Source organism: Pelodiscus sinensis, chromosome 10 (genome assembly GCF_049634645.1).
Source record: "Pelodiscus sinensis isolate JC-2024 chromosome 10, ASM4963464v1, whole genome shotgun sequence".
Lineage (NCBI taxonomy): Eukaryota > Metazoa > Chordata > Testudines > Trionychidae > Pelodiscus > Pelodiscus sinensis.
Window position 1 is genome coordinate 26,875,299 of NC_134720.1, and position 18,215 is coordinate 26,893,513.

At 43.2% G+C, this 18,215-nt stretch overlaps 2 protein-coding genes across 10 annotated transcripts in view; one reads left to right on the forward strand and one right to left on the reverse strand.

Annotated features, from left to right (window-relative positions):
- The window catches only part of MED12L (mediator complex subunit 12L), a 348,149-nt gene that overhangs the window by 102,298 nt on the left and 227,636 nt on the right, over positions 1-18,215 (forward strand). For 6 of the 9 annotated variants that reach the window (XM_075937723.1, XM_075937724.1, XM_075937725.1 and 3 more), the window contains 3 exons: positions 1,862-2,076; positions 3,738-3,842; positions 4,372-4,548. In XM_075937723.1, the coding sequence (XP_075793838.1) occupies positions 1,862-2,076; positions 3,738-3,842; positions 4,372-4,548 (497 nt within the window). The remainder of the gene's footprint in view (positions 1-1,861; positions 2,077-3,737; positions 3,843-4,371; positions 4,549-18,215) is intronic. The other 3 variants (XM_075937726.1, XM_075937728.1, XM_075937730.1) reach the window with 1 other exon arrangement.
- GPR171 (G protein-coupled receptor 171) lies at positions 4,992-10,710 on the reverse strand. The gene is made up of 2 exons (XM_014569961.3): positions 10,305-10,710; positions 4,992-8,648 (listed from the first exon to the last, which is right to left on the reverse strand). Exon 2 carries the CDS (start codon positions 8,588-8,590, stop codon positions 7,640-7,642), a length of 951 nt encoding a protein of 316 aa, XP_014425447.1. The 5' UTR covers positions 8,591-8,648; positions 10,305-10,710; the 3' UTR covers positions 4,992-7,639.

Consider the following 18,215-nt stretch of genomic DNA (forward strand, 5'->3'; position numbering starts at 1 on the left):
ATCTGCTCCGCAGCTTCTCGGCGCAGAGCCCCTGTCTTTCAGTGCGGGGCTTTGCTGCCCCGTCACACACAGGTAGGAACACACTTCTATTAGGGATGTTACAGTTACCATTATTGGTTATAGGCTGAGTGTTTTGCAATAGTGAGATAAGCATTGTTACAGCGTGTGCCACGAGACTATGTATATGAGAAGTAAAACAGAAATTTGGAATAGTGACATTACAAATGAGGTCTTTATATATATTGGTATTTTAATTGGTTACTACACAGTACCGTCCTGGCAATGGGGTTTATTGCAGGGATTGGTTCCTGGGTTAGTGTTTCTGTTGTGTGGTGTGTACTGGACACACACCAGACATCAAGAATGGTAACATTCAAAAAACAGTAGGAGAGCACTTTAACCTCCCTGGACACTCAGTAACAGACTTGAAAGTTGCCATACTTGAGAAACAAAAACAAAAACAAAATAATTGAAAAAGAGACTTCATTATGAAATTGCAGAGCCTGGAATCCATATGCAAACTTGACACTGTCATAATAGGTCTGAATAAAGAGCGAGAGTGGCTAGCTCACTACAAAAAGTAATTTTCCTTTTTTTGATATTCACACCTTCTCATCAACTGTTGAGAGTGGGCCACATTCACCCTGATTGAATTGACTTCATTAGCACTGGTCCGCCATATAGTTAAATAGCACTCCCATCTTTGCGTGTGTTTATATACCTGCCAAACTGAAGTTTTCATTTCATGCATGTGACACAGTGGGTTCCAGCCCATGAAAGCTTATGCTCAAGTAAATTTGTTAGACTTTAAGGTGATGGTGTTTTTTGGTTGAAACCGACAACATGGCTACCCCTCTGAAATTGATTTCATAGGAAATTATTGCTGCTATAGACCAATGATTGTGTTTTAAACCAGTTTCAGATTTTGCAGCTCAACTTTTGTACTTTGAAATACTTGTTGAGCTGAATTTGTGGTTGCTTCCTAGCAGATGGTTTTGCTTCCTATTAGAGAAGTTGTGGTAAAGAGCTACTTTCCGCTACCTCTGCATGATTACAAACATGAAATGCTTGATGTGTTAGACTGAGCAAAATTTTGCTATTGCTGTGACAAATGAAAATATTATGTGAAATAGTAATCTTCAAAAATGATTATTCAGTCTTGATTCTTTGTCAGTCAGAGGTAACTCATTGGCAAAAGTGGATGATTGTTTCTTTCAATAAACTCTTTTCTTGTACATACATGGATATGTTTAACTGAAGAAAATAAAGTCCGCATTTATGTGTACAAACATAATTTCCCAAATACTTTTCTAAAATAATATTTCAAAGGATTTAATTTTTGTGTTAAAGTGTTTAGTAAAAAGCATAATTTTGTATAGTTCCTAAAATGCCCCAATAGACAGAAACATAATAAAATCACGAATACTACTTTGGTGAGGTGGGGAGAGATTGTAAGAGATTCTAGTGTATCCACTTTTAAATATGTAATATGCTCAAATTGTTAAACATGGTAGAAATAAAAATGAAAACAATAGAGAGCAGTGAATACCCTACTTGTAATGTAATGGGGGCATAAGTCTATGGAATAGAAGGCTTTGGAATACACTGCCAGAAGATAGTTCTTCAGAGAGGTGCCCTGAATGGTAACAAATCTAAGCATGCCAGTTATGCAGCATTGGATTAGAGTTGGGTTGTTATATAAAAGATACAAACGGTTCTTGGACAACCATCTCTCCCCCCCCAAAAAAGGCTGCTGTTAAAATGGTTAAGACAAAACATAAAATATATCGAAAGGCTTTGCATTTTTGTGGAATTAAAGAGCACACTTATGTTTTGAATGACAATTGATTTATTTTGGTAGCTGACCCAAAGAGTGACTATGAGAAGACAGAATTTTTGAATCTGGTGCTGCTGTTCTGTGAGTTTATTCGACATGAAGTTTTCTCCCATGATGCATACATGTGCACTTTAATATCACGTGGGGACTTGTCAGTTACTGCAACTACTCGACCACGCTCACCTACAGGAGAAATTGTGGATGAACACTATTCTAAAGACCATGATGTGAAATTGGAGGTAAAAATACACAGCTTAACCTTTCTTTTTAATCTTGCACTCAAGGTTCAGTAACAAAAAAATCCTTTTAAAAGCAGCTTTCCACACAAGGAAAGCCAAACTTCAAACCTGAGCTTTTAATAATTGGGAAAGAATTGAAAATGAAAATAATCTGTTGTATTTGGAGCCCTATGTCAAATGTGCCTGTATCCCTATACTTTAAAATACCCCAGCTGCAGTGCAGGTATTATGAACTGCATTTAGTTGAAGATGGTAATTCAAGGCTGTGCTTCTGATTCATGTACAATCTCATCTGGAAACTCTAAGTTTCAGGAAAGCCAATCGAAGTAAAGGGAGAAGTACTATCCCACAAGGGAGGACAGGCAGCAATACTGATGGAAGCAGTTTTGAATTCTGTAGGAGCCCATATAAGCAGAGTCAACTTAGGGGGAGATACTGATTTTTGGTGAACACGATATGCTATCTGTCTTTTGTCTCCCTCTCAACCAGTTTGCCCTAGATTAATCTTTGGTATATGGATATGAATTATAAAATCTTTTTATACATTAGGGAATATTGTGAATATTGACTGAAGGAATGGTTCATTTTTTGCCTGACTTTGAACAATACAGGCAGTCCCCGGGTTACGTACAAGATAGGGACTGTAGGTTTGTTCTTAAGTTGAATCTGTATGTAAGTCGGAACTGGCGTCAGCTGCTGCTGAAACTGATCAGTTTCAACCGCGGCTGAATCTGGACGCCAGTTCTGACTTACATACAGATTCAACTTAAGAAACCCAGGCGTCCCCAAGTCAGCTGCTGCTGAAACTGATCAGCGGCTGATTCCAGGAAGCCTGGGGCAGAGCAACTCTGCCTCGGGCTTCCTGTAGTCAGCCGCTGGTCAGTTTCAGCAGCGGCTGACTTGGGGACGCCTGGGACAGAGCAGCTGGGGTGCTGCTGGGTTGCTCCTTGCGGTTCCTGCCTGTACAAGTATTTCTGCGGGACCAACCCGGCAGCCCCCAGCTGCTCTACTCCAGGGGTAGGCAAGAAAAGCCTGGTCTGCTGGGGGGAGGGGGGGCACTAGCTGCACCACCCCCACCCCCAGCAGACCAGGGAGACAGGGGTGGTGGGACCGCCCAAGTCCTCCACGGCTTTGCTCCGTCTCCCTGGTCTGCTGACCTGGGAGACACGGAGCAAAGCTGTGGAGCACGCCTGCAGCGGGACAGCCCAAGCGCACTTGAGCTGTCGCCCTGCGGGCGTGCTCCGCGGCTTTGCTCCCCATCTCCCTGGTCTGCTGGTCGGGAGACGGGGAGCAAAGCCTTGGAGCACGCCCGCAGGGGGACAGCTCAAGCGCGCCACGGCTGTCCCGCTGCGGGCGTGCTCCAAGGCTTTGCTCCCCATCTCCCTGCAGACCAGGGAGACGGGGAGCAGCTTTTCTCTCCCCGGAGGACGGGGGTGGCGGACCGCAGTGCATCTGGGCGTCCCGCCGCTCCCGTCCTCCGGGGCGAGAAAAGCCCCGTTCGTAACTGCGGATCCAACATAAGTCGGATCCGCGTAACTCGGGGACTGCCTGTACAAGTATTTCTTAATTTTCAAATGGATGGAATTTTTGACTTTATGACCAAACACAGAGTTTTCATTGTAATCTGACTGGTGTTTGTTTCTCTCTCTGGTGATTATTAGGAACATAGTATTATGGAACATATGGGCATTGAATCAGGAACCACTAACATTTTTGATGACGTAGACAAGAATGACTTTAAGACAGATTTTGGTTCGGAGTTTCCAGTAGGTTTAATTTTTTATTTTTCTGCACATCATGCATTTCTTTGCCCCTTGCTTGCTATTTGCACAAAAATATGTTCTCAATGATCCTGAAGTCGAACCATCTTATTTTTGTCATATGACTAATATTCTTTCATCTCCAATCCTTGTACTGTTACAGGTATAGGGTATTACATTGTAACCTCCATATACTGACCTGTTACAGCATCCCTTCATTTCTGCATTGCAGCACTCTCACTGATTTCCACACTTGCCCCTCAGTCATCTCCAGCATAGCAAAGCACTGTTAGTCTGTAAATAAACACACTACACAACATGACCCCAAGTATTTCTACAGTGTATTTTTTTAAATGTGGAGCCTGATTGTCTAATTTCATGATGGTTTAAATCCTGAGCATCTCCACTGAGATCAGAAAGTTCTGCTTGTATAAGATGAGTATAAACAGGAGCAAAATCAAACCTATTGTGCAGTGGTTGGACAGTGAATGTTTCAGTTTACAGTAATCTTAAACATTTCTTTTACATGGCTTAGATTTTTTCTCCAATGCCTGGGGAACCTTGTGAGAATGTGAACTCTTCTTTAGACAGAAGAATTTCAATTAACAGTGAGATGTCGGTGAAGAGAGAAAAATTGAGAGAACTGATTTTTCCATCCAGTTACGACCTCCTTCGCCACTTGCAATATGCAACACACTTCCCCATCCCTCAGGTAAGTTAACTCCTTACATTTTAATTTTCTGTGTAAATGTATAGATTGATGATGGTAAAGCACGGAGATAAAAGAATAAAACTACTCGGAGGATGAGATGTTCTTAAGGCTTCTTCCTGTACTGGGTCATTTAAAAAAAGTTATCTGGTTTCTTCTGGATGATGATGATAATATATACTTGAAATTTTGGAAAATGTGTATTTAAATATTAGGTTTTATATAATAGATTATTTTTTGGCTAGAGCTTCATAATTAACCACCCAGGGGATTTAGATGAACAAAATATGTGCTCCTGCATTGAGAATGAAATTCCTTGTGTTCCTCACCTCATTCGGTCATTTGGTTTGTTTGGAGAACTTTGGTTTGTTTGTGAGGGTCTTGGCTGGACAGAAACCACAATTTGCTGGTGCAGTGTAGTTTTTTTATCTCCTCCTGGATTGCCATTACAGCTGCTGTTACACTAATTTTATTTTTAATCCTGTTGTGCACTGCATTGGATTACTGTGTCTGAATACTGAGCATATTTAGAGCTGAGGATCGTGCAAGATGCATCAAGGATCTTCTTTGTTGTTTTAAGTGTTTCATATTTTAACAAGCCTTTCATGTGGCTGTTTTGCTGTTTAGGTATAGATATATGCATAGGCAATATATCTTCTTATAACATAGGGTGTTATGCTAGAGGAAGCAAATTAATACAGGTTGAACCTCTGTAAACTGGGACTCTTTGGCCTGGCAGCATCCATGGTACAATAGTACATTGGGCTGGGCTGCCTGCTGGAGGGAGGGGCAGAAATGACCTCTTCTGGTCCAGCAAAATCCCTCAACTGGGACCAGTCAGGTCCCAAGGGTGCTGGACCAGGAAGGTCCAACCTGTACTGCGGTGATGGCCAACAATCGCCAACATTCTTAACCACAAGATCACTTTTTTCAGTTTAAGTGTAATGTAAGATCTTGCCCCACTTCCTTCCCTCCCCTTTTCTTGAGGCCCCACTGCTACTCAACCCTGCTCACTTCATCCCATGCTACTCATGGGTCGTGAGGTGAGAGTGAAGGACAGTGTGTGTTTGTGAGAATGACAGACACACACACAGTGAGAGTGACAGAGATTCGCCTTGCCAAACTCTCTCCATCCTCTTCTCTCTGCGTGGAGATAGGGTACAGGAATGGGAGAGAGGTACTCTGACATCAGCACCCTGCCTCTTTTCCCTTCCACACACAGCACAGCAAGCAGGAAGATTTCAGAGACAGTTCTAAGGCAGAGACCGGGAGCAGCATGACAGTGGGTGAAGGGGCAACTGAAGTGCCCAGCGCTTGATAGCTTCCTAGACAAACTAGTCAGGATCACCTGTCAGAGGCTTCAAGATCTACTGGTAGATCCCAATCTACTGGTTGGTGACCTCTGCTGTACTGCATTAAAATGGCTTATGGATCAAATAAACAATTAGACCGAATAGGAAGTTGGATACTGTTAGTCACTAGAATATTCATTTTCTGTAGAGTTAGTTGACTACTGTCTGGGTAACTTCCTGATAGATTCTGATTCCCTTATTTCTCACCTCTACTGTCAATTATCACTCAGAAAATGAAACAAATTAAACAGAAAAATTATCAATGTATGAGATTTAGTAATGGTGAAAAATGGTGAAATGTATGTGGCTTGAAGACTTAAGGTAGGTTTTTCTTCCTTGGGTCTTTTTTTGTTTTGTGTTTTGTTTTGACCTTTAACTGTAGGCTCTTCAGAAATGAAGGGAGATCGTGTTAAGGCCCCAGAAAACCCCACCGTTCCAGTACATACCCTTGCTGGCAGCTTCAGGAGAGTGGCCAAGTACTGAATAAGCCAAGAGATTGAGCCTACATTCACCCCAAACAAAGAAAAACTGATAATTTTAGAACACAGAACAAAATTGCATCAGTTATTGTAGTTATCAGATCGAGGTGGGATGCAGTGTAACACCAATAATCACTTCTGCTTTAAAAATTATAAGAAGCTTAGAGTTGAATTTTTCTTACTCTTAAATTCTTGCTATTAGATGTTGGATGAGCGATCTGTCCAGATTTATTGTGGGCGCTCCTTTACTGTTGGTAAAAATACGAATACATTTTTGCAGGTCAATAAATGAAGACAGTCCAGTTTGTTATATTTCTGAAGTATTTTTGCTTTACCATTAGAACAAATCCCCACTAGCAGTAACTTGTATTTGTCTTTGATTTATTGGGCGTTTAAGATACTTTATTTTTTTAAATGTCTTGTATATAAATATCACATAGCTTGTTTATTGGTGGTATTTTTTCTTTAAAATGTCATAAAATCACAAACATACAAAAATGGAGTATTTAAATTTTGTCTATTCACTCGTTGTTTGTTCACCTACCCTCTTTAATCTGCAACGTTTACTCAGGTAATTTACGTATTACCACAATTTTAATATTCAGTAACATCACAAAATGGGAAAGAAGGTATTAAAACATGAAAAAAATTATTTGTAAGCAACTGCAGAGGTGATATTGGCAGATACAGAACATTTTAAATCAGTGCAGTTTAAAATCACTTTCTAGAGAAAGTGGTGCCCTTTGAAATGCATTTGGATTAATTATGGCTGTGGAAAGTTGTTGTAGCTTATCAGTTGCTGTTGAGTATATTCTTCCTTTATTATACCAGGTAAAACTATTGTAGAAAGCATTTAACATTATTACCGTGTAGTAAAGGTGAGTCCAGATATTCTCAACCCCTAAACCTTTATTAAATATGTTTGAATATTTTCAATAAGTTGCATTGTGAAACGTGTTTGGATCTTGCCTCAGGATTAGGCCTTTAGTATGACTGGTCATATGTTCTTAAGTAAGCATAATGCATTAAAATATTCCTAGAACTATTATCACATCTTCTGGAACTGTATAATATTCCAGATTGGTGAAAGAAACTGAAAGACTAACGTGATGCTGCTCCATCATTAAGGTTTTCTTCTGTACAGAATTAGGGTTTGACAGAAATTTTATTGATCTTGTTAGCCATATATGCAGCAGTTGCACATACTACATATGCACACACAGGCAGAAATATACAGTACTTTTGTATATAATGCACCTTTTCTCAATTATCTTCTTCTCCTGGGAGAGCCTTTGTTTCTTTATGTGTAGTAAATGTTTCAGTAATTTTTAGTCTAAATGACTTGGAAAGATAAAAATACAAAATAGGATCAAAACAAAGATTAGACACTGCAAACAGTAGGGTGGATTCCTTTGCTTTAAAGAGGGATTGTTTCAGAAGGCAGTCAGTTATAGCATCACTCTGGCTCAAAGTGTAGGGGATCCGAACGATGTGGTAAGGAACAAAACACATGATGTAGCCTATAGTTATTAGTAGTATGTTTACCTGGGCTTTCTTAAAGTTTGCATAACTGTCACTGTATTTGTTTCGGTAAAGTTGTCTAAGAACAACAAAATTGGAAATGAGTATCATGGCTGAAAAATTCAGGAATATTGCGGTACATATAAAATTAGTAAATACATGCCATTCTTTTCCAAACTTTGTTTTGAACTCAATACACCCCACAGTAGGCTTCTGTTCTATTTCTCTGATTGGAATCACCATGTTAGGCACCATTATAAGGAGAACCATAAGCCATACAACTGCAGATAACATCTTGGCAAAACCAGGTTCCTGGATTCGATAAATCTTAGAACTGTGCATTAACTGGAGGCAGCGGTCCATGCTTACAAATCCCAAAAATATGATTGATAAGTACATGTTAATATAGATGAGGCAAGCTGTCACTTGGCAGTGGAATATCATCAGTTTCCAGGGGGCAATACCTAAGTCAACGATTATTTTAACTGGCAATGCCAGAGTCAACAAGAAGTCCGTTGTTAGGAGGTTAATTAGATAGATGCTCATACATTTTTGTTTCTGATCCTTTTGAGTGAATGCCCATAAGGCAAAACAACTCCCAATAAATCCAATGAGAAAAATTAAGTAGTAAAAATAGGTAAATGGTTCCAATTGACGGTAGATGCTGCAATTTGAAATATTGCTTGAGGACATTTTAATTATCTTGAGGAAAAGTAAGATGTTTTGTTTTCTTCTTAAAGCTATTCAGATTCTAAAAAGAGAGAAAAAATAAGATATTAGAATTAATCATTGTGAGAATTTTATTCCAGTATAAATGTGTGACTAGACTTGGGAGTGAATTTAGTAAAACTGAAGTATTTTGTCTTTCTGTGTCCCACAAATTGGGACTATTTGTGTGTATAAATTTACTAGTGTCTGCAGGGCTGACTGTATGGTCACTTCCACTTCATGGTGGAAAACATTTTCAATGCTGCCAAGCAGTTGATCCAAAATAAATAATAAACCCCCAAACAAAATCACACAACACCAGATGAGTGGAGTAGGACCAGGGATGTGTCCCTAGAAGATGAGCTGCTACCTCTGAAAGGTGATCACCTTGCTGCCAAGGCTAGCTCAATTTTTGGTGGATAAGAGAGCCAGTTAGTAAATTGGAGCCATATTTAAAATGTATTTTTTTGAAAAGATGATGTATTTATTCAAAAACAATAAATCAAACCAAATCCCCCAAAAAACCCAGTTAGGTTGACATTTATAAAAATAGTTTATATATAAAAATATTATAGGAGTAGTAAATATTAATAGAATTTTGTCAAAAGCAATATAGTGTCCAACCAATAGAGAGAGAAAGCACAGTAGCCATACTTCTTAGTAAATATTTCTAAAACAGCTGATTCTTCTAGTTGAACAAAAGAAAAAAATTGAATATTTTATGTTAAGAAAACATTTTTCAAAATGTGTTAGTGGTTTAATATTTTCAGGCTTCCTCTGACATTTAGGGAAAGTGTATTTGTCTAAATGGGACCCTAAGTATGGTATTTGGTAAATATGGTAGTCATATTTAACTACCTAAAATGACTATCAGTGCTTATTAGTAGCTACACTGGCGTGGGAACACAGACCGAAAAGGAAATGAGTGAGTTAAAGTTTTTCTGAGAAATAAGAAAGGGAAAGAAGTCTTTCTTGAAGTACTTTGAACCATAACAGTTTTCTATTTATGCAGCACAGCCTGTTTAATTTGCTGAAAATTCTGTTTATTTTAGTGATCAAATATAATTCTAGGTTAAATGTTACGTGAGTAGTAACAATCGACAGTAAGACCAAATAATTAAGTTATATTGACACAGTGTGTTGCGTGTGTGTATAAATGCAACTACTTGAAGCTACTGAGTGGCAAGAAATAAGATCTATAACATGATGATAATCATCCTTCAGCAAATGGAGGATGTTGCACTCCCAAAAAAAAAAAAAAAAAAAAAGAGTATTAAACTGAGGCCAAACCAAGTTGACTGCCCACAAGGAACAGAGGAAATGGTTGGCTTGTTCCTGAGCTAACAGAAGGTAGGAGACACACTCCCAATATGAAAGTGAATTCAAAATGTCATTCCACGATGAGTATTTTGTTTGATTTCAGAGAAGCTTGTGAATAAGCTGTATCCAGTGCTCTTTGCTCAGAAACTGCCCCACTAAAGCCTTTTTTTCATGTGAAAGGAGGGTCTCCAAAGGCAAGATATTCAAAATGGAGATCATGAAGTAACACTTACTATGTACAGTGAAAACTGTTAGTGCTTTTAAATATTTAACCTGTTAGGTTTTCAGTGCCTTTGCTGTATTAAGTATTTTATGCAATAGATTTACCTTGATGTAGCTGTACAGATTAAAATGTATAAAAAGCATTTAAAATACATACCTTCCTTTTTAGATTCTGGAGGCTCATAGGCATTAGAAGAAAGTTTGTAAAATGCTTGATTTGTCTCAGCAAGTAGTCACATCTTCTGATAATATGTTAATCCTTTCCCCTTTGTGCGTCAGCTGGTTTTTAGAAGAAATGTCTCTGTGGTTTTCAAATGTGTAGATTGACGTAATTAAAACCAGCACTCAAATTACTAAACCACATGGAAGTTACCTAAAAGGGTCATGAGAGAAAAATTGAAGTGTTCACGGAACAAGCCAGAGCTGTCTTTTTCCTCTTTGGAAGCAGATGTTATGGAACAATGTTTTCTTGAGCTGAAGGCAAACTGACTCTTGCTGTCTGGGAGTCCTGCCTTGCATAGTCATCTACACCTTTTAGTTTCTGTTGTCTTCTGTGAAATGTTGAGAGCATCTTTTAGGACAAAACCAGAGTGAGCTGTGTGGGTAGGAGGCAGCCAGTGAAGGAAAGAAGTTATGAACTCTAATATGCAAATACAAATAGAATGGATTATAATACTTTAACTTTTTGGTGGCATTTGGATATGCTGTCACTCTAGAACTGGGGTCTCAAATGGCTGACCCATGGTCTATCCCCAATCAGAGCAATTGAGCAATCTGGCATAAGAGTCCTAATGGGCTGGGGGTTAACTATCCATTACTGTTCCCCAAGTACTGCCCTTTTTTGCCATTGCCCTGCCCTCTCCCCCACATGGCATGGTGTCCCCTGAGGACACAGCTTTGGGGATCACAGGGGGGGGGCCCTGCGACCCCTACTGACTAGTGTCTGAGGAGCCTGGGGAAGCGGAGTGCACTTAGTGGGCCCGACTGTTGCTACTGCATCCTCAGGGGGCATTGGACTGAGAGGGCTGGGTGGTGGCAGTAGGGGCTTGGGCTTGGTTAACAGCCCATCCTCCCCTTCCCTCTTAAGCCCCCCCCCCCCCGCCTGCTGGGACTCTTGGTCCAAATTATGCAATTGCTTTGGCCAGGGAAGGCCTGCGGGCTGGCAGTTTGAGACCCCTTCTATATAGAGTAATTTTACCTCCATGTTTCAGCTGGACCTAGGTTTGCCAGGTGTCCAGTATTGACCCGGACAGTCAGGTATCTTCACCTCCTGTCCAGTTAAAAAAATCAGAAAATAACAGACCCCTGAAATGTCTGGTATTATCTGATTTTTTTTTTTGTTTGTTTTTCCCCGGCCAGGAGGCGGAAATACCGGAGCTTCCCTGGTTCCACAGGGAAGCTAAGTTCTGGCTTGAACAAGAACACAAAATGGCTGCTGGCAAAAAGCCTAAAGACCAAGGGGAAGCAATGCCTTCCCTGGGTCTTAGTGCTCAACTACTCTCCTTTTCCTATCTCTATTCTAACTCTGCACTCACTCTGAAAGGGGCCATGCTGTTTTATTATTTCATTTTTTTGCTCAATAACTTTAGTCTCTCCCCCCCCACCACCTTTTTTCCTCAACAGAATTTTTTCCCCAGTATTTTTTTAGTTGGAGGTGGGGGGTTTGGTATTTTTGGTTCAACCATCTGGCAACCCTAGCTGGACCATCAGTGATCCCATGTGCTTGTCAATATGTTGTAATAAAAATGAAGGTTAACAAACATTGATTTGACTGAAAATGAGGAATGAGGCAGGGATGGGTGAGCCTTTTTGGTCCTAGACCACTAACACACAGAAAATTCATTGGGGGCCACACACAAGTGAGAAGCGCAAAAAATCCCCGACCCTCACTGACGTGGCCCCCAAATGAGCAACAGGAAAAAAAAAAACCTGCTCACTTTGCGCCCCTTCAGCTCCAGTGCCGGGGAGGGGGGAGGAGGTGCTGAGGCTCAGTGTTTTACCCCCAGAACCAGATTAACTCTTCTGGGGCCTAGTAGATTTTGTGAGGCATCCCTAGACTATAGAGTAAAAAATGAGAGGTTCAGTATAGGAGTAGGCAAGGGTGGGGTGCAGGGTCTGGGTGGGAGGATGGGTGTGGCAAGGAGTATGGGGTTGGGTCTCCTACATGGTGCAGCTCCCAGGAGGTACACAGGTGGCTCTGTGTGGGTCTACACACTGCAGGCACTGCCCCTGCCCTTCCTATTGGCCAGTGCCTAAAGGGAGCACTTCCCTGTTGCATGCAGAGCCGCTCCTGCTAGGCAGATCCTGCAGCTGGCTCCTTACGCTGTGGGTGGGGGTGTGGGAGGAGGAGGGGGGCCAGCCCACAGTCCATAGGATCCCCATCCTTGGTTTAGTGATTCTGTGGGCCCAAACGTTGGTCTTTTTTTAATGCCTAAATTTGAAATGGAACTTTGGGCTTGTCTAGATGGTGGTGGCCAAGCTCACAGGAGGTGTGTGATTTGTAAAGTGATCTCTAAGGCTACGTCTACACTGGCACCCTTTTCCGGAAATGCTTAAAACAGAACAGTTTTTCTGTTAAACGTATTTCCGGAAAAGCGCGTCTACATTGGCAGGATGCTTTTCTGGAAAAGCACTTTTTCTGGAAAAGCGTCTGCGCCAATGTAGACGCGCTTTTCCGCAAAAAGCCCCGATCATCATTTTCGCGATCTGGGCTTTTTTGCGGAAAAGAAATCTGTGCTGTCTACACTGGCCCTTTTCCAGAACAGTTTTCCGGAAAAGGACTTTTGCCCGAATGGGAGCAGCATAGTTTTTCTGGAAAAGCACTGATGATTTTACAGTAGATCGTCAGTGCTTTTCTGGAAATTCAAGGGGCCAGTGTAGACAGCTGGCAAGTTATTCCGGAAAAGCGGCTGATTTTCCGGAATAAGTGGCCAGTGTAGACACAGCCCAACTATCCTGTGCAGGCCCTGCTGGTGCTCTCTAAAAGGTACCTAATGCTCATTTATGCTGTCCAAACTATTTTAACGTGAGAGAGGTACCTTTTAGAGACTGTCAGCAGGGTCTGTATGGGGCAGTTGGAATCTAGCATGTTAGTGAACTTTATATTTCATACATCTCTGGCATGCTTTTCTGTGCACTATAGGGAAGCTTTGTTTCACATTCACAATGGCTTCCCCTTTCTCCCCACCTCATGCTTTCAACTTATGGCTGGATCCAGAAGAATTAGAAGTGCTAGGTCTCTGTAACGAAGAGGTGATCTTGTACAGGTGTGCCAACAGGCTCCGCAGGGGCCTGCAAGATGTGTGGGGAGCTGGTTCCCAGGTGCAGGAGAGCCAGTCCTGAGTGCACAATGCTGGCCCCAAAGCAGCACCTAGTGCCGCCCACAGCACAATGTGCTCCCCCCACCCAGCCCTTAGTGTTGGCCAGAGTGTGTGGTGCAACACCGTGGCTGCAATTTAAAGGGTCTGGGACTCCAGTAACAGCTGCAGCAACAGTGGCAGGAGCTGGGAGCTCTGGGCCCCTTTGAGTCACCAGGTCCCGGGGCAACTTTCCCTTCCCCACCTTCATTGGCAGGCCTGATCTTGTGGCATGTGATTTGAAACCAGAAGAAGCATAAGAAATTGTAATCAGTAAGTCTTTCTTGTAGAAGTTACAGCCCAGTTTGCAGATTTAAATGTTTCAGATGCTTCTGGTAAACATCTGAGCATACGGACATCTTTCTGAACCAAACTCAAGTTCCAAATCTTTTGAGGTTTGTCAGTCACTACTAAAAATAGATAGTTTGAGGAGGCAGGAAAATCTTCATATTTGCTTTTTAAGGTTAGTGAAAAAATCCTAGACAGTAGAACAAGATGCTGAATTTAGCCTGGGGGGGGGGCTGTGTTACTTACAATAGCCAATAGAAACTAAAATGTATGGTGTAAACACAGCATCAGGAGCTGAGAGAATCCTCAAGGTCTCAGACAATTGAATGGCTTGCCAAATGGAAGTAGCCATAATTACCAACAAGAATACCCTTATAGCCTACAGACTTGGGAAAAAACTTTCAGAAAAAACGCTGTATGTCTGGTTTCAGGCTTAGTCACAAATTCAGACTCAGACCATGTTTGTCAAATGTTTGCAAAGGTTCATAAAGTTTGAGTGATCTTGGATTCAGTTTAGAGCAAGCCTGGCTTCTAGCTAAATCATGCAGAAATGGTGGCTCTATATGTTTTTGACATACCCCAGGTGCTCAAATTTAATTTCATTTTAAAGATTTTTGGAGTTCAAGTTGAACCCAAATCTTAGGCAATGAGTAGTCCTGTGGCACCTTAGAGACTAACAAAAATGTAAAGGATTATGAGCTTTCATAAGTAAGACCCACTTGATCAGATGAGTTGAATGGGAAATAACTGAATCCAGGTTGACAGTGTCAAATTTGTAAGTTACTTCCACTTCATTAGTCTCTCATTGTAACTGGTATGTAAAATTCTTTTATAGAAGAATTGGTATTTTTTAAATCCATGGTTGAGTGTCCAGGTAGGTTAAAATGTTCCCCTAGAGGCTGGTGTGTTTACCATTTCTCATGTCTGATTTGTGTGTCCATTAATCGTTTATTACAGAGACTGACTGGTTTGGCCAACATATATGACAGAGGGGCATTGCTGGCACATATTATATTAGAAAGTGTGTAGTTGTAGGAGCTCCTGCTGTTGTGGTTTGTGAGATTAGGTCAGGGGTGGGCAATAATTTTTAATGGGGGGCCACTGTAAGATTTTGGTCAGTGGTTGAGGGCCACATATCTACTGAGAGGGCTTGGGGTCTAGGACAGAGGTTGGATGTAGAAGGGAGCTTGGGGCAGGAGACTGGGTGCAGAGTCTGAAAGGGAGTGTGGGTGAAAGAGAGGGTTGGGATCTGGGGCAGAGGATTGGGGTGCAGAGTTCAGGAGGGAGTGGGGGGGGGGTTCAGGAGAGGATTCTGCCCTGGGGGAGGGGTGTAGGAGAGGATGCAGGGTCTGGGAGGGAGTTCTGACCTGAGGAAAAGGGTACAGAGAGTTTGGGTGGTGGCCTGGAGCAGGTAGTTGTGGGGAGGTGGAGAGAAGAGAGTAGGGGTGTCAGAGGCAGGCTGTGGCTAGGAGGCACTTACCTAGGCAGCTGCCAGTCAGCAGTTCTGCAGGAACCTGAAGTCTGCAGTAAGAAGCTGCTCCATGTGGCTATGCTCTGGCAGGATGATGGAGTTGTGAGAGGGAAGGAGGAGGCTTTATTGGCTGACCCACCCCCAGCAAAAATCTCAGCTGCAATTGGTCAGAAACTGGCCAATGGGTGCTGAGAGATTTTGCTGAGGGGCAGGACAGAGCACAAAGCCTCCCTCCTCGCTTCCAGAATAAAGCAGCTCCATTCAGAGCAGCTGCTACTGCACTGTACTTAAGGGTCCCAGCAAGGCAGCTGTGGGCAGGATCTGGTGGCTTGGCCGGCGGCATCTGGTCTCCTGGCAGCCTCTTGCCCACCCCGGGTTAGATCCTATGATGGTATCACTTGTATAGATATGTGGACAAAGGTTGCAATGGGGTTTGTTGCAGGTTTAGGTTCCTGGGTGAGTGTATCTGAGGTGTAGTGTGTGGCTGCTAGTAAGCACAGTAAACTTCCGATAATCCGGCACCTTTAGGACCCAGGGGGTGCCGGATTATCAGATATGCCGGACTGTCAGAAGGGGGGGCTATGAGGGGTCTGGAGTGGGGTGGGAGGGGATGCCACCCCAGACCCCTCATAGCCCCCCCTTACAATAGTCCGGCTCTGCCCCGGGCGTCCCTGATTCAGCTGCTGCTGGTCAGTTTCAGCAGCAGCTGAATCGGGGATGCCTGCAATAGAGCAGCTGGGGTGCTACCGGGTTGGTCCCGCAGCGCTGAGGGGCGGCGCTATGGCACCAACCCGTCAGCACCCCAGCTGCTCTTGGGGATGCCTGGGGCAGAGCAGCTGGAGTGCTGCCGGGTTGGTCCCGCTGGAGTGCTGCCAGGTTGGTCCCGCAGCGCCAAAAGACGGCGCTGCGGGACCAACCCGGCAGGACCCCAGCTGCTCTGCCCCAGGGATCCCCGATTCAGCCGCTGCTGAAACAGATCACCGGCTGATTCCAGGAAGCCCGGGGCAGAGCTGCTCTGGAAGCTGCTGATCTGGAAGCGCCGCGGTCTGGCCCGGGTCCTCCGCGGCTTTGCTCCGCGTCTCCCTGGTCTGCTGGGGGCGGAGGGGACGCAGCTAGTGCCCCCCCCCCCCAGCAGACCAGGGAGATGTGGAGCAAAGCCTGGGGCCTGCGGTCGAGCAGGTGGGGTGCTGCCGGTTGGTCCCGCAGCACCGCTCCTTGGCGCTACTGGACCAACCCGGCAGCACCCCAGCTGCTCAGCCCCAGGCGTCCTGATTCAGCTGCTGCTGAATCAGGACGCCTGGGGCAGAGCAGCTGGGGTGCTGCCGGGTTGGTCCAGTAGCGCCGAGGAGCGGCCGCGCTACTGGACCAACCCAGCAGCACCCGAGCTGCTCTACCCCAGGCGTCCCCAAGTTAGCCGCTGCTGAAACTGACCAGCAGCTGACTACAGGAAGCCCGAGGCAGAGTTGCTCTGCCCCAGGCTTCCTGGAATCAGCTACTGATCAGTTTCAGCAGCAGCTGACTTGGGGACGCCTGGGGTTCTTAAGTTGAATCTGTATGTAAGTCAGAACTGGTGTCCAGATTCAGCGGCTGAATCTGGATGCCAGTTCCGACTTACATACAGATTCAACTTAAGAACAAACCTACAGTCCCTATCTTGTACGTAACCTGGGGACTGCCTGTACATCACTCTTGAATATGTAGTAAGTAGTTTTTGGCTTTGAGCCAGTTATTGAGAGAGCTGAGTTTAATATAAACTCAGTAATCGGGAATAATCCAAATGAGTCCTGGAATTTCCCTTTATCCACATCCATCTTGTGACTATAAGCTTTGTGACTAAAAACTGTGTCCTTAAGGAGTAATTGTTGAAAAGTTTTATTACCAGCATTCAATCATGCAGTTCTTGTGAAAGTTCTTATTGTTTATGAGGAATCTAAGTTCACTCTGGCACTGTTTGTACTGTCCCTGAGTCTCTTCAGGGAGGCTCCTGCACATCTTCTTGGGAAATGAGCAGAGTTCTTGTATTTTTTTTAACCTCTGCATATAAGAGCTACTAAGTTCAGCACACTGTGTCTTTGAGGTGCTTCTGTTTGACAGGTTCAGTTTTTACTCTCTAATATATTTACAAAAACATTAAAACTTCAGATTCTGCCACAAGGGAGTTATATGGATTGTGAGCGGTGTTATCTATGTTGGGGTTGCAGGAGAAGGAATGGAGTTAACTCAAAAAGTAAAACACAAAAAATGGTAATATATTATTTTGTAGTTAAGTATATCTCTTGTGTCTTTAAGACTTTAATCCCATTAGGAAGAGGTATAGTTCTTGTTTGGCACACAGCACTGCGTACAAGAAAGCTGTAGCATAAAAATGGTAATGAGCCGGGCCTCTAAATGACCTAATGCGGCACTTAGTGGCAGCTCATATCAGCTGTGTAATATGTGATAGCAACTATTTTCCGTGACTGGCTTTGTAGTTTTTTATAATTTACAATTAGTTGCTTTTAATTAATGTTTACAATAGGGATGTTAAAATCCGGGTAATTGTGTAAACGTATAACTGCTGAAAAATCTCAGGGGTTACACACACCAGCAGCTGGCTTCCTGAGAGCTGGTGCGTGCTACTCCTGGGGAGCCAGCTGTCGCCCCATGCTGATGCTTCCCTATTAGAGGCAGCAGTGTAGGGCAGCAGGCAGCTCCCCAGGAGCTGGTACGCAGGCAGCAGTATGGGGAGGCAGGCGGGAACTAGTATGCATGGGAAACTGGTGTAAAAGCCAGCTCTCAGCACCAACCAGCTCCCCAGGAGTGGGGCTGGAGCCTGCATGTAACTGTGAACAATAACCTATAAGCCTAGGCTTATCAGTTAACAGTTTACATTGTTATACATTCACATCGCTAGTTTACACGGTGTTTTCAAGATGTGGAGTGCTGGGTAGAAATATCTGTATTAGTCAATCCT

What these genes read in the sequence shown, in the direction of transcription:
- GPR171 (XM_014569961.3), bottom strand. Translation starts at nt 8,590, where the DNA reads ATGTCCTCAAGCAATATTTCAAATTGCAGCATCTACCGTCAATTGGAA.